The sequence below is a fragment of the Scomber scombrus genome, chromosome 1 (genome assembly GCF_963691925.1).
Source record: "Scomber scombrus chromosome 1, fScoSco1.1, whole genome shotgun sequence".
In the NCBI taxonomy this organism is placed as follows: Eukaryota; Metazoa; Chordata; class Actinopteri; order Scombriformes; family Scombridae; genus Scomber; species Scomber scombrus.
Window position 1 is genome coordinate 22,661,678 of NC_084970.1, and position 24,360 is coordinate 22,686,037.

The 24,360-nt window shown below is 39.9% G+C and overlaps 2 protein-coding genes across 2 annotated transcripts in view; one reads left to right on the forward strand and one right to left on the reverse strand.

Moving 5' to 3' along the window:
- igdcc3 (immunoglobulin superfamily, DCC subclass, member 3) overlaps window positions 1-16,968 on the reverse strand; it is a 56,200-nt gene extending 39,232 nt beyond the window's left edge. Inside the window, exons 1-2 of the mRNA XM_062417846.1 lie at window positions 16,902-16,968; window positions 10,913-11,218 (exon numbers count right to left, since the gene is read on the reverse strand). Coding sequence (XP_062273830.1) covers window positions 10,913-11,218; window positions 16,902-16,968 — 373 coding nt within the window. The remainder of the gene's footprint in view (window positions 1-10,912; window positions 11,219-16,901) is intronic.
- Window positions 16,969-22,235: 5,267 nt separating this feature from the next.
- ano5b (anoctamin 5b) overlaps window positions 22,236-24,360 on the forward strand; it is a 28,710-nt gene continuing 26,585 nt past the window's right edge. The window contains exon 1 of the mRNA XM_062423432.1: window positions 22,236-22,536. Coding sequence (XP_062279416.1) covers window positions 22,461-22,536 — 76 coding nt within the window. The 5' untranslated portion in view covers window positions 22,236-22,460. The remainder of the gene's footprint in view (window positions 22,537-24,360) is intronic.

The window sequence follows — 24,360 nt, forward strand, 5'->3', positions numbered from 1 at the left end:
CACTTCAGGTATTCCGTCCCCATCCCCAGAAGTATGGAAAAAGCAAGAGCGGAGATTGTTTTGATTTGATTGATTTACTTATTGATCCCAGTGAGTTCATGTTGTACAGAAAATCCCACATTTCAGAATTTGATAGTGAAGAAAGTAAAGAGTTATAAATTAAATATGTGTCTGTTTCACTTCAACATTGCTGGAGTAATCAAACACTTGGCAACATTAAAAAAGGATCAGACTTTGGAAAAGACTTACCAAATGATTGGACACTGGGTCAACCTTTTTTTTAAAATGAATAACGGATTGTGCATTTGGAGTGAGCCTAAGTAACATTAAGTGCTGTTTACAGGAAAATGGTAAACCCTGAAACATATTGTAAAGGTAGCATGGGTAGAGAAGAGTCCTGAAGCAAAAGAAAAAACTGACTCTATAATGTCCATTATACACTAATATCTATTTGAAGTTTGCTAATAGCCACCAGCAGCCATGGCATGAGTGTACTGAATTGAGAAAAAGTGCCTTTTCATTTATTACATACTTGAAGCAATTGTTATTAGCTTTTTAGCTTTGTGAAAATAAATAACAAACCCCAGGCAAAATCAACGCACACTGATGTATTGCATCTGTTTGACATAAGCTGTTCCAATGGGTGCATATAGAAGCTAAAACCATTCAATAATTTCCTCTCAAAATCTCTCACTGTATCATACTCACCCTCCCTCATTATTCCCTGTACACAAATACCAGTAAGCCTTCATCAAAAGAAAAAAATAAGCCTTTCTTAATCTGCCTTATTTACATCTTCTATATTGATAGCTAGCCACTGAAGAAGTACTAAGAATTACTCATTTTTTTCTTCTTAAGATATATTATCTATGAGTGTGAAGTCACTGGGTTCACTTATTGTTGGTCTAATAAAAGCTTTAACATAGAATCATTTTCTACAGCCAAGTCCAACATCAGTCACCTAGTCATGTATTGTATGAAACATGTCTCAAAAAAACACAAGTATTAGAGGTGAAGAACTACAACTGACTTTTAATCACAGAGACTAACTTTTAAACCTGGCTGGAGAAATTGAAACTCAGTGACAGAGACAAATAAATGCCCTTTCTGGGAGAGTGGAAATGTGCTTATGTTGCTCTTGTTCTTCCAGGTTGCCGCATTGCCTGTTTGGGGAAGGGGCAGGGTCAGAGCTGTGATGCCATGGCAGGTTTGGTCCACCTTATTTCACTGCCAAAGCCAAGGTCACTGCCACTGCCCTGGGGCCATCAGACAGGGGGATGGGTCCCCACTGGGGAATGAGCAGGAGGCAGAGCGTTGGAGGAGGGTAACGTAATGGGAGGAGAATTAAAAAAAAGGGGAGGGGTATTCTGCCCTAGTGCACACAAAAAGGTCACCGTTTCCCAGATAAACCCCCCCCCCCTATTCCATCGTCCAGCCCCCCATGACCTCTGACCCCTCTATTTCTAAGTCAATGCTGAAACAGAGAGAGAAGAAGGGGGAGGGCGGGTGTACGGGGAAACACACCCACCCAGAGTCAGCAGTGACAAAAGGGGGCCTCAGCCACAGCTAGCTGAGTCGGTCAGGAGAACAAACGCTCAGGCCACCAGCACAAAGCAGAGCCACCAGAGGCTGCACATCTCCACAGCCTCTGCCTGTTCCCAGCCACTCCACTGCCCTGCATTTCACAACTAACAATAGGTGCTGCTCCGCTCGGAGAGGTACCCAACACACACAAACACAGAGTAAAGAGGCGAGAGGTGGCTGAGGCCCAAAGGAGAGCTGCTGCCTGCCCATCACTGACTGGCCTTTGTCTCCAACTCTTCTGCTTATTGGCCGCCAGAGAAAGATTTCCTGATCCCTGCTTAAACAAAATGGAAAACTGGATTTAGGGCCCCTGCATGTGAATGACTGAGGGGAGGGGGGTAATGTTATGAGATAGCACTATTATGTTTATTATTATTATCACTACTACAAGTAACACTAACTACTAACCACCCCTGACTCCACCTCCTGTCTGTCTTTGTCTTTATTACACATTTTTTACACATGCAAAACAAAATGTCTGCCAAAGGAGAAGACAGGAAGAGGGAGTTTTGGTGTTTTTATTGGTGGATGGTGCAGACCCTGTAAAGGCTTTTAACTGCACAATCTGGCCATAAAGGCTCTGTTAAGTGTAGTGAAGCGCGGTGACGGGGCAGTAGCGAGAGCTAGCCAAGCCGCTGGTGAAGCCTGGAATCACAGGAACACCAACATACACACATTGCACACACATTCTTGTGCTGCCATCCTTAGGAAGACTGTCTGCTGACTAAATTGATTGTCTGTTACCTAAACTTAACCTCATCCAAATCTCATCTTGATGCTAAGGTCCGGTTAAAAAAAAACCACAATATGAATTCAAACAAGTGAACCAAACAAAAAAGTAATTGTGTAAAAATGTCCTTGCTCTGAAAACGTAAAACTCAAATATACACACATGGAAATCTTCCAAAGGACCAGGGGAACTATATATGACAGTAGGACTAACACATGTCGACATGACAACACACTAACACACACTTAGAACAATTTAAAAAACTCAAACTCGATTTGTCTGAATCTAAGTAGGTTAATTTAAGAGATCTGTGTGTAGATTGTAAAGCCAGACTCCAGCTTCTGGAGACTGGTCCGCCCCGTCCAACCTATGGCCTGGCCTCTGCTCTCTCTCCTTTCACCTTTCACCTCTATTACTGAAGAATTCCTCCCATGAGCCTTAAAAGCGAGCAAAAGGAATTTTAGGCCCCCTTTTCATTTGTTTGTTTGAGAATACCTAGGGTGGTCCAGAGACATCCGGAGACCAACACAGACTTCATTAACAGAGTCCCACTTTGCCTAACACACAAGCACAGATCACAGTCAGACACATGCTTTGACACACACACACACACACACACACACACACACACACACATACACACACACACACACACACACACACACACACACACACACACACACACACACACACACTCCCAACATTGAACTTGAATTTCAACTCAGACATAAGCTGATTAAAAATGGTCAAGGCTAAATGCTTTATTTACTTTCCTTTAAAATGATCTGAGTTGTTAGCATTGTCAGAATTACCAGGGTTATTTCTGTAAGACATTCACTTTCCGAAATATATTAAAGTTAATTCAAGTGGAATGTAATCTGAAATAAACGCTGCTTTGCATGACACTGAAATAAGGTGACATTGTCTTAATAATCAGCTATGGTGCACACAGCTGATGAGAGCAGGAATTGTTTCGGTATCAGTTATACATGAAAATCACTGTTAAAATTAAAGGCTGTAACTAACAATTATTTTCATTATCAATTACACATGTCAGAAAATAGTGTAACTATAACATAAATTTCCCACAGCTCATGAAATGTCTTTTTTGTTGTTGTTTTGTCCAAACACTAAAGATGCTCAGTTTACGCTCATAAATGACAAAGAAATGAAATTCTTACATTTGAGAGGTCAATTAAGTGTTTTGATTGACAAATATATTAATCAGTTAATCTTTGCAGCTCCAATTAATATGAAGAATAAAATGTTTGTTAGTAAAACTATACTATAAAAAAAGGCTGCCGGCCAGGATGTTGAAGATTACTTAATTTGTCAGATGTTGCTGCCAGCTACTTCTTTTGTCAGTAACACCAGATGTGTTAGTATTTAATTTTCCCTCCTCTCTCTACACATTGTTAAAAATAGTTTATGTTGCAACTGCTTTTATATTGTTCACTATATTTCTCACTTCTCTCAAAGAAGCAAGTCAGGAGGACAGGGCATGTTGAATAGAATAGAATATATAGAATAGAAAGTCTTTATTGTCATTGTACAAAGCACAACGAAATTGAAACTCACAAGCACCAACACAAACGCTGTTCAGCCTTCTTCAGTAATTGCTTTCATTTGAAGTAAGAAGTTGATCTTCCTAAGATGGTAATAGATATTTCTTGCACCTTGACCTCTTGTTACAAGTAAAAAGTGAAGGAAAATCAGATTTGTAGTTACACAAATTTGTGAGAAATTTTAAAATATTTCAAACATCATTTAACCAATTATTTTCATTTCAAACCAAAATTGACCTCAGGCCTGAGTTCAGCAGAAATTATAATTTTATCCTCCTTGTCCATTCAGTAAATTGACATGGTGCCTCTTGCACTGACTTAATTGTTTCTAGTTCATTGCATAAGACAGACGTTTCACAGTTTCTAGATATTTTATTATCAATCTCTGCAACCATACGATGTGGCGCCCCCCCCAGGGTTTAATTCTGGGTCCCTTACTATGTGTACTACTTGTAGGTTTTCTTTGATACGGAAATGTCCCTACAAAATCCAACAAACAAACTGAGCTGACCATGCTGATAAATGTCTTCAGGGCATTCAGTGTTGGACCGATCATTTCAGTTGTTAAGTGTAGCTTTTCCCAGCACAGAATGACAGTATAGGCCTGTCTTAAATTAGGTGCTTCCTACCCTCATCTGAACTGGAGAAAGATGTTCATGTGCTAACAATTTTCAAATCAATTTTTGTAATTTCCCAGACCAAATGCTTCTATTTGATGTAAAAAGACCACCATTACACTTTGCTCCTTACTTTCTTGCACTAACTGTTTATTACCAATACAAATTGTAATATTTAAAAATAAAACCCAGAACAGTTTTTTACATCTCTGATTGATGTACTATAGCACCACTACGTCCCTTAGAACGTCCAAACAAGGCATGTTAGCTGCTGTATCCCTCAGTCGCATCTAAAAAGGACAGACACGTTTTATTTTGTTTGGGGGGTGGGGTTTGGTGTTGTTTTAAGCACTCAGGCTGTGACGCAGATTGCCTGAAAATGTCAACTCAATCTCTTATCATACATGTTATTCTTTTCTTTTTTCATATTTTTTAATTGTATCTGTAAATTGTTTCTGTTGATTTACACATTTAAAACTAAACTTTGCTTTGTTTACACCTAAATGTAGACTAAACGTAGACTATTATCTTATATCTTTATGTAGATGCAACAAATCAGTTTTTTTAAAGTTCAATAAACAAACATATAACACAAAACCATTATTTTATCACTCTGAGAAAGACATAAATAGGATTAAAACCATTTCGAACATGAAGGCAGAGTGCCTGAAGGAAATGCTTGTTCGAGCGGTTCAATATTTTCATCACCCAGCTGTTTCACCACTATTCTTTTCCCTGTTTAGTAGCTTGATTTGCCAAGTGATGTTTACACAGGCAGATATTTTTAGAGCGTAAGGGTGCCTCTTCTGCCCCGCACAGTAGCTCAACCCTCATATTATGAAGCAGCTCCCCTCTAACAGAAGATTGTTAAAGCTCTACATACGTCTGTGCTGTGTGTATGGCTGAAGTCCTGACAACAAAACTCAAGATGCGCGAGCACTCAAACGAGCATTGTGCTCTTGATTTTATTGTATTTGTTGTTCATTCCTGCCATTTGGAGATAAAGGCAATGGAACCGAGCAAGTTAGTGTGGACGCCCATTTTGCCCTTTTTTACTGTGATAAATTATAATCAGAGAGTGATAATGAATGTATATACTGATTAGTAAATAATTAAGCTTAATTGGATTGAAATCAAATTTTATACTTCATTTAATGGTTTCCCATCATATGAAGACATACAGTAAACTACTAGATGATAAGGCATGCTATGGGCAGACTGCGATCTTTTCGTGATTTTTTCCACTGCTTGAAGGTCAGTGTTTTGTCATCTTCACAAATAATGGAGATACACAGTGTCTCATGCCTATAAGAGAGTTGAAGTTTAACCATCTGTCAATGCAAATATGCATTCATATTCTTCATCAGGGGTATTCAGTTTAGCTGTTTATTCAACTCTGTGATAAAAGCACAGCCCATAGAGGACAAGCAGCATATTTATAGGCACAGCAAGGAGAGTCAATGAGATTGGTTGTGGTTATCTCTCACAAACCAATTCTTAAAAGCTGATCGATATTCTAAAACAAGTCATGACAAGTCTGAATAAACTCAAATAGAGCACGCACAGTCAGGCAATGAGATCAGATTATTTAGTCTGCAGGTGTACTGTAATAAACCGGCTTCTTTTGTAATTACACAGAAGAGGTCAGAGCTCTCATCCCTGAAGCCTGCCTCACCAGCACAGAAAAAAGGAAAAAAGAGCTCCTTTCTTCCTCAATCCTTCTGACACACTGGCAGACAGATGGAGGGGCGCTGACCACACTGCAGGAGGGAAAACTCTGGTTTAACATCAGCCCACATACCTGCCCAAAGGAAACGACAGGGCAGTCATAGGTCATGTCCACATGCACTACTACTATGTGATATTTTCAAGACAGGAATATCAATGAGGGGAGTAATATCAGTGAGGGGAATACAGCAATTACTGGACTATATAATAAAACTTTTCCTCAACAGTCAAGATGAAGTAACTAACAATTGAATGTCAAACGTGCAATAGATTCTTCACAGATAAGTTATCTGGATTTTACAAGGAGTAAAAGAAAACACTAAGCGGCTTTGTGCTTAAATGTCAAAACAAGCTTATACGGCATTAAATTGGCTAATCTATATGGCACAGGGATGACTTGCTTCGTGGCAAGCGAGCAGAGAAGAGCAGGGCTAGGAGGGGGGGGACAGATCGAGGGCGGGGTTTGGCTCGCAGACAAAGGGAGCCACAAGGAGATGTAGGGATGGCGCTTCAGCATTCACCCAGGCAGGAGGCCATGAAAGGGGTGGGGACAGGAAGGTCGGAGGGTGATGGAGAGCCACCATCGACCCTCCAAAACACACGCGCGTGCACACGTACAAACACTCTCACGTAAACTAACATGAGCTCCCCATAAATCACTCTCACTAACTGCAGTGTGAGTCTGAGTCGCTGCTGGTGGCAGTCTGTCCACGCAGCTTTCTAAAGTCACATGTTGCAACTTCTCAGCTTCTGCCACACGTAGCTTCTATCAGACCCTTTTTCTGCCTGTTTTTTATATTCACACCCTAGAGTGGAGTCAAATTCACACAAATGAGCATTGATATAAACCTAGACACTTTTACAGGCATCCTCTGTCTTCTTGTATCTCATCCTTTACAGCCCCCTGGGTTCTTCTTTTTCATTAGGGTCTCATTCAGAAGCCCACTATTATAATGGCAGCACAATTCACCATGACCATTTTAGAATTTAACAAGGGAGAAATGATCATCCAGCAGTCAGGGCCTTCATATATCATGACCCAGTCTATTAGGTAAATAATACACATGATGCTTATCCTTGGAGTTATTGTATTATTTTACTATTTGGGTTTTCATTTTCCTCGTGTTTGCACTGAATTTGCCTTTTCTCAGCAGCACACTTCATATTGTGTTTGCAAATCTTTTCCAGTTCTCCCTGAAGTCAATTGCAGTCGCCCTATATGAATGGGACTTGGGGAAAAAAATAAATTATTTCCTAACAAAGCTTCAACTCTTTCCAATTAATTCCAGACAAACAGACAAAAGCAAGTCATTTCAATTGATCCTAAAAGCTATTTTGTAACAGGGGGCTTTTGTGGTGCGTTGCCTGGTGATGTGGGCGTGCTGTGGGGGAGGGGCAGGAGCCCTGGCCGGGCCCACTGTACCAGGCTTGTCATTCATCCAAATGATGAAAAGCTTCCTGAACCTAAGCTAATGAGGAGGTCCTAGAGAAATTGAGGAAAGAGTGAGAGGGGCAGAGAAAGAAACCGACCATCAAAGAGATAACATTTAGGAGAAAAAAAGTGTTTTCCTGGACCGAACGCCGATTTAGAAGGCCGACGGGGAGTCCGTCCTACACCAGCCCCCGACAGTGAGCTCACACAAATGGTTGTCAAGCAAATAAAAAGTGAAATTTATGGAGGGTAGTAGTGTGGAGGGTAAGATGGAGGCTTTATCCACTGGGAGGACTATAAAGAGGCTTCAGTAATCACACCAGCCATTGCATCACAGTGGTACAAGTCAGAGCTCTGTTGTAAAAGGGACTATAACACAGCAAATTACCTCAAAAACACAAAGAGAGCAACAACATTAACAAACACTTGGAATAGAAAAAGAAACAAACACTATTCAGTGATCTCTGTAAGGAAAACATATACTCATACTTCTGGGCCAACTCTCTTTATAAATGAAATACCTTGTCCTGAATAACTTTCGTCCAGTGTAGACCTCTGAAATGGATTAAGCTCCAATTAGACCTTGTTTTAAACACCTAAAACGTAACAGTCTGACAAATCGAGGTTTGATCAACAGGGGAGACTTTCTGTACTAGACAGGAGGCGGCTGCAAGAAACTGGAGCCTTAGAGGTGCAAGAAATGGGACAGCAAAGGGAAGCAAGGAGTTCAGAAGAGTACAAATGTAACCAATTGATCAAAATGACGTAATAGCAACGCTGCAAGTACAAAAGATACTTTGCCAACTTCTGAAAGGCAAATATGTGTGACTTTCCTTATGTGACACAACATAGAAAACACAAGATCCCGTGGGTCACACTGAAAGTCAACCAGTGCATCTAGAGGTGCAACAAGGCTCCCATGAATTCTTCCATTGTAAGAGAAATGGAAAATGCACACTGTTCAATGGCAATTATTAAAAAATGCAGAAGCTATTAGCGGCAAATGATGGTTAATGCAGGGACATTTTATCGTCATATTGCAAGTTCCTTTGAAGGGGTCTCTGGAGGATAATTTTCACAGCGATGGCTTCTTGCTGCCTTTATAGATGTGAGACTCCATTAAGGTGGGAGGGAGTATCATTATTGCAGGGTCCTTACTCATTCAACACCCCTCAAAAAGACTGCTTAACACTGCCCAAAAGGTCAGAGGTCAGGGGTCAGTATATGACTTTGAGTAATCATTCAGTCCCTTCCTAATCAATACAAGTTAGGGGGAAAAGCTGGAAAAGGTCTAGAGGAGATCAAAACCCAGCTGTAACACAACCATGACTGATTTTGAACTCCAGCTATGACTCAAACAGACCTTTTCCAGGTTCACATCACATTCCTCATTCAATTTACATTCTGATGAAACAGATGAAAGCACATTGGTGTTCGATGGCATACTTCTTCACTTTTCATGCCCCCCCCTGCATTGGAAAAAAAATCACATCCAAAATTAAATTCAATTTGAAAAAAAATATTTTTCTTTCAATGTATTCAGAGAGTTAATTTACAAAGATTCAGACCATAACATACTAGAATTACACAAAAATCCCAGCTGGCACTATTCTCACTGAATTATTGTTTATAACAGTATTCAAGAAATGCATGAACAAGCCAGCTTTGAGGTAAGTATATAGTTGTATATATTGTTTACCAACTTCCAAATGCACCACAGAGCACATTTTGAGTGATCAAGTGAGTAATGCGACAATCCTACCTGATATTGAAGCTATAAATAATATCTTGACACTGCTGCAGCACAAATCATCAGGATAACACTATTGTGCTCTCAGCACCTTGTTCACGTGATGCCCCCTGCGCTCGGAAATCTATAGATTTTCATTTCCTGCTTTCTTACCACTCAAACTAATTCAGGTATGTAAAAGTAGGGGGGCATATTGATTACATTCACAGATAAAGAAGCTTAAAAATGTGCTAAAATGGCTTCTGCAAGCTGACCTTTGAGAGAAAAAGCCCTTTCGGGAGGCCTTAAAAGGTTGCATGTGTTTGACAGCACCAGCCACTGAGCTGACGTGACTTTTCGCTGTGGCCAGTGAGACGTCCATGCTAACCTCCCTATCCCACTGAGTTGAAAAGCTGTATTGGCCACAACAGCACAGCAGTATGCTGTCCACACACAGCCCGAGAATCAACAGGCTTCTGCAAGTCTTTGTCCATCTCTGTGTTACAGCACATATAAAACAGAGCATTCAAAAAGTCTTAACTCAGCAGCTCAGAAGCTGCTGCTTCAACATCTCAGCGTGCGCACAGAAGAATGTGCACATCCTTGATGCTGCATTTAATTAAAGTAAGTTAAGACATGCACTGTATGTGTGTGAGAGATGACACAGAAAAGTGGAGATGGTGACAGAGAAACAGAGGAGGAAGGAGTCAGATTGTCTCACTATGATATGATAAGCATGTTGTGAATTAACCGTGGCAACAATGCTGAAAGCTAAATGTTAATCTGGAGTGACTTCAAATAAGAGATTTGGTGGTCAAGCCAGTGAAAAAAAAAAGATCTTGATGCCTTCACCAGTGAGTGGGCTGCTGAGTTGCTTCGAGCTTATTGCACTCTTACAAAGCAGCTTGGATACTCTCAGCATGAGCGCTTGTTAATGCTAAACTCAAAGGCTTGAATTTCTAAGCAGCACTGTAGATGAGCATCAGAAAGTTCATTACACTCAAAGAATGATATTAAAATATTCAAATGAGTCAACTGCCAGGGATATTAAATACATTTATATGCACAGCAATACCCCAAAGACAGAGATTGGACTGAAATCAGATTAAGGCGGTATTTTAATTACAGTGTTTACATTTGTAGGGACAACAGATCACAACTTAATCTAACTTAAGTGTTTGAGGTTGTAGTTCAAGTCTCTGTCACAGCTGCATTGTTCAATCAGGATTTCTTATTCTGACACAAGGGACTAAACTATTAAGTTTGTATCTCATGATAATGAAATCATTTTAGATGATGAAGTCCCAAGATTATAGCCAGCCGGCTTTCAGACTGCATGGCACCATGTTAGTTGATGGCTGACAGAAGCAAAGACTGAAAACCTGAATGGAAGTCAAACCTCGCAGGACTATTTCCATGATTGGATTTGGAGTGAATGCATGTATACATATTTAAATACAACCAACCTTTACACAAGTTATTACAGCCCTCAAAATGCATAAATACAAGATAAAAGAATAGACTTACTGGCTGCCTGAACGCGGGCCTTACGGCTCACCACCAGCCCAAACGAATTCTGGGCCACACACTCATAGTCCCCCTCGTCAGATGAGCCATCAGATTTGGTCTTCAAGAAGTGAGCGATCAGGAGCGAGCCATTGATGAAAGTGGTATGATGCTGGTCCTGAGTTAAAAGCAGGCCGTTATGCCTCCACTGTGTTGTAATTGGGGGAATGCCGTCCACCTGGCAGTGCAGCATGAGGGGCTGCTCCTGTACTGCGATGATGTCACTGGGCTCAAGGGTGAAGGACAGCTCCGCTTTGCACGTCACACCTGGAGGGGAAAAAGGTTACAATACAGTTGAGATTGAAATATCATTCTTGACCTTGTAAACAGTAGTGTGACAAAAAAAGTCCTAACTCAATATACTATACATACTATGTGCTACCCTGCTCTACTTAAACAACTTGCTGTATCTAATCTATTAAGCAGTTTAGTTTAGCATTCCTTTTAAACACCAACTTCTTTTTCATTAAATGAGTTCATACAGAGGAGCACTATCTTTCAAACACTGATATAGTCAATAAAACCAGAGAAGTGACTGGTTTTCATACTCCTCTGTGATAATAAACAGATCATCAACAATGGTTCGAACAAAACAAGACATTTTGATGAGTAAACACAGGCTCTGGGAACATTTTTCACAGTATGTTGACATTTTATGGAACACAAATAATAGTTGAATCATGAAAATAATCAGTTTGTAGCAGGATTAATTGTAGAAAGAGATGCCAAGTAGGCAAATATGCAAAGTTTAAACAACTTTCTCACATATTATTAAGTAAAAAAACAGGTTTTATTTATCTTAATAATTTCTGATAATTTACTGAAGCCGCATTAAGTTGTGCATTCATTCCTTTTCCATAACTACTCATTTTTACCCAGGTTCAAGAAGAACTGCAATAGAATAATCATTTTCATATCAACCTTCACACCTACACAAACAGGAAGAGTGCTCCTTGTATTATATCACTGATAGAAGCTCACCGGGCCTTACAGCCCATGCATAAAAAGCCTTGACTGAGCTACCTCCAGGCTACAGTCACAAGAGAATTCATAGTCTATAGACTGAATGCACCCTGAGCATGTGTACTCTTGTACTATACACACGCACATGCACAGCCTTGTATGCGCTTTACTAGTTAACCAGTGGCAGAAACTTTTTCACTCTGATAACTGTGTTCACTCTGACGGTCCACATCAATTAATTTGTCTGGGGTGATGTTTTCCACTTTATTATGGTCTGAGGAGATTAGATTTTTCTGTATTTGTGGTTTGGTTTCTGGGGGTAAAGAGGGGGAAGCGGGAGAACAATAAAGAAAGGATGTAAACAGCCTAACCTGACTTGGTACTATAAAAGAGGAGCTTAGCTGGCTCTCTTGGTATCATGTTTCATCTGCTGATGGACTAAGCACTACCAGTCTCTGCCCCAGGCCCTGGAATCTGGTGGGAGGGGGCTAGGGGAGGGCAGTGGAGGGGGGGCAAAGCGCAGGGGTCAAAACATAGAACCTCCGGCTTCATCCCTCAAATTCCAACCGAGAAATACTTCCCCTTAGGTGCAGACAAGGAATTCATTGAAACACTCCTCCGTGAAGATCACATATGGAGTATAATGCAAAGAAACATTTCCTCTTCCTCTCTTCTTGCACTGTATCCTTTCTTTATGTGGCCCCCTCCCTTTTTTTTCACTCAACAAGCACAGTAAGTAAAATGGCCATGGGACCAGAGAGACATCAGTGCTACCACTTGAAAAACAAGGGGGTGCTAGTGGAGAAATATTTAACCCTTAGCTGGCAGGCGGTGATCCTGCTGCCTGGACTGCTGTGCTCCAAAATGATGCTGGCACAGAGCTCCGACTCTTTTGGTCCAACAAAGATCACATGTTTTCACACGGGAAGCAGTCAGCAGAGAAAAAGAACAGCATATGAAGAGTCCGCAGCCACACAGCCAGCCAGTCGCACTTCACATTTTGATCAAAACACGGATCATTCTCAAAGCGAAGCGAGTATTACATACTTTGCAAAATGCTTCCAGACAAATTCAAGACTGTAAAATGTATAAAAGTGATTTATGTTCAAAATTTCTTTGAAAAAAGGGAGTGTAGATTGACAGAATTGTATTGAGGACTTTTTATTTTCGGCTTTAAAGCTGTCACATGACACAAGTCAATGTTATTAAGCCTTGCAGCAAACAGGATAATAACAGTTCAGTGTTCAATGTGTTAGGACGTGGTTGATGAGTTGATTAAATAGCTTCATTGATGTATATACTTCCTCATGACTTCAACTACTCAGAATTTCATCCATTACAACAATGAGAAAAAAAGAGTACAGTCTAGACCTGCTCTGTGAAAAGTTTAATGAGATAACTTTTTTTTTATTTATAATTATTTTTTATTGAGTGAATAGAGATCAATTACAGTCATCACCACATCATAGCGTACATTCATCATTCCCAATGAGATAACTGTGATTTGGTGAAATATGGTCTAAATAAAATTCAATTCAATCAAATTAATTGAAATTCTTATGTTGTTAAAGTTACTGGCTAATGCAGTCCTGAGTTCAGGGTTGGGAGAAGGTTACAAACAACAGAGTGGAAAAGGTCAGTGAAAATCATTTTGTACACGACACCGAATCATAAGACAAATCCAATGAGACAAAGGAGATAAAAGGACAAAAGAAGCAGGGGATAGCCGGATGATGCACTTTGTGCGGTTTAGGTTAAGGTCATCTGTGAACGCTGAGCATCCAGAGGGTGTGCAGATGGAGGAGAGAGCACAGCTGTGGAAACCGGTGGCCAGAACATGCCTATCCACAGAAACACATGTTCACAGACATGAATCTACACATGTATGGATTTCCATGGTCAGATGAGGGGACCCACACATACGTACATCATCCTAATGCTTTCTCCATGCAGAGGGAAGAGACACTGGCATGTAGGATTAGCGGGTGAGACCAGAGACAAGTGCTGGCTAAGTGTGGCTCATGTGCTGGCTTACTATTGACAGATACGTGTGGTTGGCTGGCACAAAGGTTTACTGCTGCTACAGTTAAGTGAGGATCACACAGCAGCTACTGACAGGCAGATGTAGTTAGCGGACACAAGCATCACTGACAGAGATATGTGAGCTTAGGACACACCACAGGCTTCTTACAGGCAGCAGCATGAGAATATAATAAGTTACTATCACAACTGTTAGGTATCAAATCATATGGTAGCCCTATAAAAATAATGTTGTGCTTTTACAAAATATATGAGCTATCAATTTAGACAAGTTTTATTGCTAAATTAATTCTCTCCTTGCTCACTCAGCATCCAACTGTCACAGCTCATTGACTACACATTCACATTCCCAGCATACAAAAAGACAACACATTTTTAGATAACCATTTGCTGTAGCATCATATTAGATTGAAATGAGGTGTATCACGTTTTGTACACTGGATGTGGATTGTTGATTTAACCACTTTAAACTGCACTGAACTGTGGGTAGAAAGGTAAAACTGTATTTCCACAATGAAGACAAGGATGCATGCTACCTATGATTCACATGGCCTCAAAAGATTATTAAGCACTCCTTTATAAGGGTCTCAGTATATTTCACTTTAAATCAAATCAACTTTCCAGTATAATTGAGCTATTGAGGAGAGTATCAACAGAACAGCTCAATTTATTTTTATATAGCCTATAAAGTCTTGCTGAAAAGCAATATTTATTCTATTTCCAAGGGAAGACTATACATTAAACATTGACACTTGCATTCCCCTCTTATAAGCTTCTGCTTGATATATTATTAATCAATACTCTTTCAATGCTAGCCACCTTAATACTCATGAGTGTGTAGTTTCAAACATTCAGGCTTTCACAACTCAGTGACGATAACACACACTGTAACTAGAGGAGTAATATGCAGCACAAGAATGCTGAGTGTTGTCTTGATAGTATACTGTACATTCAGGGCAGCACTTGCACAATTCACCTACATCAGCTTTGCCACCAAACTGTCAGTTTACAGTCTTCCATCACACGTGTATTCAACTGTAATATCCTTCAGTCTTACCGTGCTGCTGCTTTGGATTAAAATATCTTTAGAGATGTCTCAGTAAGCATGATCATATATGCTGATGAAGTTAAATGAAGTGATTTTCACTTGAATTCTTTGACTTAAAAGAGTTTGAAAAGGCTATTCAAAGGAAATGATAAACACACTTTCTTATTATCGTGAGATCCTGATGATTTAATGCATCTTGCCTCAGACTTTAGACTCCCCAGTCCGTAAGAGATATAATGCTGATCTTCTTCTTATTGCTTCTTTTACTCTTATCGACTCTGCTTAAAATGTCATTTTTTTAAAAAGTGCTTTTATCTAAACCGAATCTAATCTTGGAGGCAGACTCACACTTGAAAGAGCTTCATTTCTTTAATGCGACGGGTAGATTGGAATTACATCCATCACAGAGCTGTGTTTCTGAAGTTTTTGTTCCCAATCCTCTGACTGAACATGTTATGAACCACTGTGTACAAGCCTTTATGATTCCAGCGGGGGCCTTTGTGGGTCCCTGTGTGGTATGCTTTGCAAATACTCAATACTCTCTTCTGCCTTCGAATTAAGGGGCCTCACATAGAGAGAGAAACTGTCTATCGTAGTGGACAATGGGGCGAAAAAGAAAATTTGAAAAGGAGGAGAGGGACAGTCTTGACATTTAATCTGTACAAATATTCTCCCCAGCAGGCAATAACCTTGGTCTATTCTCAGGGCAATAACCACTGTCATCTCACCCAGCCACAGGGTGATGTGCTGTAATGACTGACCTGTCCAGAACTCTCTACTTCAGAAGATCCCTGATACGAAAGTCAAACTCCATCCACTTTTTGACAGTTTGCTTGAAGACTTAAGTCAGGATGTTTAAGAGATATATGTAACCATAAATGGAAATAGAGCTGAAACAATTAGAAAAGTAATCCACAACAATTGATTAGTTCTTCCTGGTGATTTTTTAAAAAGCCACATTGTCAAAAGTTCACTGGTTTTCAGCTTCTCAATTGTTAATATGTGATGGTTTTACTAGTCTTTTATGGTAGCAAAGTGAGCATCTTTAGGTTTAATGATGTTAAATGAAATCATGTTTTGATACTTTAAAGACAAAATGATTCATGGAGAAAATAATCAGCACATTAATTTATAGCTAAGGTGTTGCAGCCCTAATAAAAGCTCATTGGCAGGTTTGAAAGAGATATTCAGCTACAGGTTAAAGTGCCCTGCCCTTACTCTCATCATTTAACAGCCCAGTTTGTAATATGGAGACCATGTGATGAACAATAACATGTGAACGGTGTTTTGTAATTCTGCACTCGCCCTGCTGCTGCTGAGACACCTGATTAAAAGGCAGTCATGAGGCAACAACAAGACCACTCTGAAAACACACAAGACAAACACGCAGCGATTGTAACTCAAACAAATGATACTTTCTCAGGGCTCACACGGTGGACATCCTTCAGCAGATCATTATTTGCAGTCTTTTAATCTCGTTCCTATGAAAACAATCATTAAACTTTGTTGACTAACGCTACACGTGGCTGCCTTGCAATATTACATCCAAAACCTTCTCTTATTTGAACGAGTGGTGCATGTCAGGTGCTGGAGAAACGACACGGAGAGGTTACAATGGTCCGGTTCTGCACTATGATGGAAAAATAACTTTTAACACAATAATGCTGCAACTCTGTAACCTGCAGGTGTAAATTCCGCAGTGGTCAAGGCTCCTCCACCAGTCCTCAAACTGGTATTTACTGCCGAAATAATAACGGACACCGGAGAGGGGCCAAGTTCAGGGTTACTGGTCAGCAGCGCACTTCTCGCCGCTTGCAGCATGCAACATGCAGGTTCCGGACAGCAGCAGACTGTTACAAAGACACCCTGCAGCATTGTTAGTAAAATAATGCCACTTACCGATTAAAGCATTGAGGATTATTCCCAAAAAGCATAATACAAGGCGGCGGCGCCTTGTGGATGCCATTTAAATACTTCAAAAATATTCCAGCACTCGCAGAAAACAACGTGAGGTGAATAGACAAGGGGGTGTTTATAAAAATCGGGCACACTGATATCCAGCTCCAGCTCCGGCTACTACATGTTCCGACCTACAGTGCTACAGTTTGGTGGCTCGCTGGGGTCGAACAAGCTTTCGCCATTTTAACCATCTATCAGGAATCTGTCAGCATCCCGCTCTCTCTCTCCTCCTCATTCACTCTGCTGAATCCCACAGACTCTCTCTCTCTCTCTCTCTCTCTCTCTCTCTCTCTCTTCTCTCTCTCTCTCTCTCTCTCTCTCTCTCTCTCTCTCTCTCTCTCTCTCTCTCTCTCTCTCTCTCTCTCTCTCTCTCTCTCTCTCTCTCTCTCTCTCGCATGCTGAATCTGCTCTCGAAACAAAAGAGCCGACTGCTGAATGCTTCGTTCACAACGGTGTGAGAAACCTGCAAAATAAACTGCAGGATTTCTGCATATGTCAATAAAACATACTGACACCAGTGATGTAGTCAAATAATACTACTGGCCTGCTAATACTAATAACATTATATATTCATTATAATAATAAATAATTACATCATAACACAATTATGATGTAATAATAATAATAAGTTTAATTAGCTAATCACGACCCCACTCCCACCCATGTGTGCTTTCTAAACCGAAATATATCGCCTGTCATATCTTTTTTGCACAGCAAAACATATGATGACAAAAAAAACAAAGAACAAACAAACATATGAGGACAAAAAAACATTTTAACTGCACAGCTTCCATAGGCTAAAGCATTTGTCATGAGCACATGGCAGCTGTGTGTGTAAATGTTTTAAAAGCAGCCCCAAAAAACTGAGAACAATAACGACAACCATCTGAGAATCTCTGGAGTAGATTCTTTTATTTAAAGCTAATGGTTCAGCACAAGTGAACCTGATATGATAAACACCTCAAACACCCAATTAAAACAAAGCAGAGGCTCTTTAGCTGTCCTCAAGCTCCCTCTAGTGGCACAAACATGTATTTAGGATCTAAAACCTTCATTGGTCACTGCAGGTGCCAGAGTCACTCATGAGATAAAAGGTTGCATAATCTAACACCGAATGGATGCACCTGTGAGATGTACACACGTGATTGGCTGACAACACACCTTGACATATGCTATATGTGCTATACTATAAAATATGTAAAAAAATGGCTCTAATAGTATATCAAATCAAATGTTTTCAATGTTGTCAGGGCTGAATTAACTAATTTTCTGTTCAATCAAATTATCAACTAATCATTAAACTCTTATTACAATCATGCCTCAAAATGTGTGGGATCTAGTAAACTCAAAACAACCTCATGTCAATGGTCAAAGGAGGAATAAATGCTAGCGACACAGTTTGTGTAATTTTCACATCAACTATAAAATTATGTTTTTTTTTTACTCCTTTGTCCAGTGGGACAGGCTCTCCATCTAACCTCCCAGCTAAGACCCAGCGTCCTCGAGTATATCACTCTGCCCCTGGGCCCAACACGACACCTCAGGCGATGACGAACCTGTTACTGCTAAAGATAAACAGTGGGTCTAACAATTTCATTGTTGTAATTGGGATTCATAGACCTCCTTCAATTGATGTTGAGACTTATAATTATCTTGCAGAGATTCTCTCACATCTCTTATAGTTCTTGGAGATTTTAAAATTGACTGGTTGACTGTTGCTTCTGACTATTTAAAGGAGGTCTCTAACCTCAACTTACCTCATTCACTACTTATCTCAAAACAATAACTCATTAGGACACACACAACAAGAGAAATGCAAGAAATTTTAATGAATAAGGTTTTCTAAACGACCTCTATGGTAGCGACATTCATCTTACATCAGGGACTCCTGATGTTGAATTAGCTTTAGAATAATATTTTTAAAAAGCCCCTTTCTGTCGTAAATAAACAGGGACCTTTTAAAAGGATTAGAGTGAAAAATGGTTTCCCTGAATCATCAATCTTATTTGTGGCAAGAAACAAAGCTTGGCCTCTCGCTACACACTATAAAGAGGCATGCCAATGAGTTCCATTTAGAAAGATTAGAAGTAAATGCACTTCTATTGTGAGAATGGATAAATCCAATTACTATCTGAACTTAGTCTCTAGCTTATTCAAACCATATCTCTATAAAAACAGATTCTGCATATGAATACAGAATCTGTAAGCAACAGAGCAAGCTTTTCATACCAGAGGTGTATGGTTTCTGTTTATAGTCCGAGACTTTTGACCGAACACATTTCAGTGGGATTGTCTTGCATGCAGGTAAAAAGTCCATGTGGAGAGGAAAAAAGGTGGAAAGCATTGGCTGAATTGTAATCTCGGAACTCACTGGCTTTCACCTGATGACGTTTTATTTTTTTTTAAATGTATATATCTGCATTCATATGCATATCTGTTTATAGAGATTAGCTGAAACATCATCTGGACTGTTTCAAGTTGCTAATTGGACTGTAAACATTAAGTTTCCCACAGAGGAGAGAGTTTGAGAGAAAGGAAGAGAGAAAACTGTTTAGCTGTAATTTGAGAAGGTTTGATGCAACCGCCATCTCAGAAATTGACTTCTGGACATGTAGGACACGGAGTCAAAGGCACCAACACTCACATGCAATTACATGCATGGATGTTTATTTCAGTGAGGCCACCAAACAAAGAAAAGGGAAGCTCAGATAACAACACACACAGAGGGAGTGTGTGTGCTCCAGTCGTCATACTGTAACTCTGATAGCTGATATATAGTAAGGCTCAAATCACACCTTTAAAATAAAATATACATACCATAAAATGCACATGTGACTCCTTAGAGGGACTTTTAGTAGAACCAAACACTGAACATTTTGACGACCAAAATGCTACAATTAAATTTCATGAACTGAACACACTGAAATAGCAACAGCTACGTCTAAACTCTGTGAATCTGGGGCTACACCATGGTTACGTTACCTAATCAACATTGTCACCATGGTAGTGACTTACCTGTGAATGCACCCACCTGTCACTGAAAGCTTTAACTCAATCAAATTTAAACGGGTGAGTTGAGCTGGAGAGAGCAAAATTAGTTCCACAGTGGCCACATTTATGGGAAATACACCAGGTTCAAATAAACCAGAATTTTCTTTTAAGCTGTCCTACAATTGGCATGCTAACACACCATAGACATACAATCTGTGGTTTGTAGCAATTATTGTTACAGCTAGCATTAGTGTTAACTGTATTGGAAATATATGGTATTTAGCTTGTGTCATACAGATAGGACACTCATTACTTTGAGAAGTTGTTCACGTTAACCTGTAATGAGATGAAATGTTAATAAAGAACAAGTTGTGTGATGCTCTGTGAAGGTGGCAAGATAACTAAAGCAGAAGGTAGGTAATTGATTTTACAATGTTAAACTGGTTCTTTTACATAACTAAAAGATCTGAGTACTTCTTCCATCCCTGACACTGACACCAGAAAGCAGAGGGGGGATTTGTCATGTGTTTTGCAGTAGTGGTCACCTGCTGCCTTACTATTTAGAGGGTTTGGGATTTGTGGTGTCCATTAAGTCATAAAGAGAGCTTGAGAGTTAACTGAGAACAGCCACAGTGATTCTGGTTGAAGACAGTGTGTACACGAATGAAGGCCATTGTTGGTATTTGTTTAATCTGCTGAGTGAGGTATTTGAAACTAGAAAGGCCAGCCATCCCATTAACCTCTGCTAATTGGCACAGTGTGGTTTTTCTGAGTTGCTGAGTTGGTCAGTGTAATCCCAAAGCTGTTCTGAGGGATATTATACTGATGGTGATGTTAATGGTGATTTTTAAAAGGATCTTCTGAATTGTTGTGAGCAAAATATAATCTGAAGTGTTTAATTGCAGTGTAGTGCCTGATGAGATGAACTCGCAGAGCACTTTACTTTATTAGGAACACCTGTGCAATCTAATGCAATCCAATACAAAAGCTCTCCCATAAATTCTAGTTTATGTTTATTATTGAGGTCAAAGTGGGTGGTGGTGTACTGGAGTGCATTTTATTGAAAATAATAGACTAATATAATAGTTTGTCTACCCCATTAATACACGAGGGGCAATATAATGTAGTCTATACCACCACCACCCCTTACAACCTCAATAATAGATATAAATTGGAATTATACCTTTCTGGCAAAGTCAACAAAAACAGAAAATGTATAAGCTTCATAAAAATAGACTTGTGGCAAAGATGTATGGGGTTGCATTAGCTTGCACAGGTGCTTCTAATAAAGTGCTCCATTAGTCTTATGCAATCCAATGCAAAACTCTCTGCCATATTAGAGCTTGTAATGTCCATTGATCCACTCTGAGGCTGCAGTCTGTGGTGTAGGTGTGTTGGACTGACTGTCTATGTTGCCACCACCATTTATTACAATGGGAGAGAAATAACAATAAATGGACCACAATGTATTAAAAGCAGCCTAAAACTACACCATGAACATACTAATGGATGTTAAATTGTTCTCAAACTATTTGATTGTCTTTAGCACAAAAAAATACTGAACAAAACTTGTTGATGACCAAGATGTTACAATTAACTTCCATGGACTGAAATAGCAACAGCTACGGCTATACTGTGTGAATCTGGGGTTAGCTCATATATTTACTTAGCTAACCAACGTTATCGCCATGGTAACCTTAAACTTGTCAATCACAATGTCACGTCCTGGAGGCGGCGTCCCCTGGTTTATCGTCTCTTTTACTCTAAATGGACCGTAAAATTGACAAAATGAAGGTATATTGAAGAATACTTGACACTAGTGTTTGAGACCATAAACCCATTATTTTTGGAGCCAGTGGAGTCGCCCTCTGTTGGTCATTAGAAAGAAAGCAGGTTTAAGAAATTACCGCATTGGCTTCATAAACCCGTGTGCAATATGAGAAATGGCCACAAGATGTCCGCATCGTATTGAGGACTCAAGTCTTACTCACTGATAGCTCCTCATGTTTTTCTCTTTCTGTTCGGTCCCCCCCTAAGATGACACAGGTAACCTGCTCCACTTCAGTATGAGTGGTGTATGAATGTTGCCATTTTTACCAACTGACTCACCACATGAACATGACTCCCGAGGCTCCCCTTCCAAGTTGAATGGGTTTAAAAATCCCCCTATTTCTCTCTCTCTCCCTCTCTCTCTTTCAGGCACACACACATACGCACACACGTTATGCCGACGGAAAAATCCTTGCCACTCCCCTTTATGTGTGCCTGCCTGGTTGTCTCGGGCTCTGCAGGGTACAGTCTCGGTGAGGATCGCTTAATAATGAAAAATAATGTGTTTTTTCCATCCATTGATCAGAATCGGACTCATTGGTTTCAGTGATTGGTCTGCTTTCATGGTGGAGTCTTCATCGACCCGACTGTATACCAACGGCATCCTCACTGCAGGTCTCCACAGTTTTGTTTTTTTTCTGATAAGGTGAAGCCTTTATATTAACACCATCGGCCGCTATGAGACGAATAACGGGACAGGCGAAGGATGAAACTTTGATCGAGCTACAGCACACCACGGAATCACAGACAGGAGGTAATTTAATTAATGTGCACCCATTAACCCGTAACAGCAGCTGGGGGTCGTGGGGGAAGGTTTCTTTTATTAAAATTCTACTAAGACTGGTATAGCTGTTTTGTTTTGATAGTTGTGTGTGGGAAAAGTAGCCCACTACATGAAGTGACAATCCCTAAGAAAAACAGTAAGTAGCTACAGCATCACATTGACATTAGAGCCTGTACATATTATTATTAAAATTATTAAATAAACATTGTAAGGTCAATGTAGACTCAGTTCAGCAGACCAATCCTGATATTGAAATGCCATCATGTTTTTATAGAGCAAAGACAATTGAGTTGCACATTACATATCATCTGGCAAGTATGTTTTACCCACTGCTTAATTAAATAACTGTTCCAAAATGGTATTATTTATTGCCCTTTTTTAAAAGTTTAGTACCAATTTGGCAGCTGTCCAGCACCACTGAGGCTGCGTGCAATGACATCAGAGGCTAGGAGAATGTGAGGAAGTTTGAGGACTTGGATTTATTACAGTCATCTCTGTCAGAGATCAGGATTGTAGTGGATGATGTGGCCGCAGGATAAACCCACCATGTGAGAAGCGCCTTTTCCGCACCCAGAGGAGTTCATTCTAGCTGTGTTTAAAGGAGTTTAATCTAACAGCATGTTCACAGTGATCATGTGACAAGCAAGGAGAACAGCATATCAAAGTCTGACATGCTGGAGTTTTTGGTGTGTTGTTGTGTTTGGCTATGTATCACAGGAATGCCCCTCAAAGCCTTTTAGAGTTTGTGAAGGTGGACAAGTACTCACACTGGTAGGTGTTCCCCAAACTGATGTGTTTCAGACAGATTTAAAGGATTTAGATTAATTAAAGTCATTCCTGTTAGAGGTCAAGACTGTGAAATGACAGTGGATGCTGTAGAAGAATATCCCAGCTCGAGAAGCATCTTCATCTCCGTGTTTTTCAATGACACAAGAAATGGTCATATGTGAAACATGCAAGTTAAGTTAGCCAGTACAGATTAGTGCCTGCATGTGTTTCTCCTTTCTGCTGTCACTCAAGCTAAGTATGTGTGTCAATATCTAATGGGATGAACTCCTCAGAGATAGTCAGTTTTCATTGACTTTTAGTTTATGGTTTATGATTGTGGCCAGCAGAATCCATCAGGAGGTTAACAGATGGGCTTTGAGACATTGGCCCTAATTGAGATGTTGTGTGGGAATGCTCATTTGTTGACCTAATAGTTGTGTTGTGTACGCTTTTTACATAAACCATGAGTCATTTATCTCAGGGCCACAAATTCCTCATCCTCACCATGTCCTAATCCCCTCCATTTACATTTTAACTCCTTTAAGGTAGACTCAAATGTGTAATGGTTAAATGTTCTATCATTTTCAAAACTAGGACTCTTAGATACTGTTAGTGTGTGGCATGTATTGACCTACCATATTGTTTGGTGCCTGCTTGTCAGAACTTAAGATGACTGGTAAAGGATACTGAAAAAGTCTGGTGCCTTGTGATAAGAGCAGCACTGTATATTTTCGTGAAGCTGGCTCAAGGAAAGACAGACTAAGTGTTGCATTTTAGTTCTGTTTATTTAGAAACACTGGCTTTTAACAGTTAATTAATTATAGAAAAAGTTTAAATGCCCCTTTTTTACTATGATGTAATGTCTGATATTAGGACTCTAAGCAATAGGCATATCAGTAACAGCACTGTTAGAAATATGATTTGGAGACACTGGTACTATCCATTTCTCCTTTTTAGTTTAATTAAATGTATATAAAGCCACTGAAGTAGCAAAGTAGTGTATTGTATGTCATGAATGTATCTGAA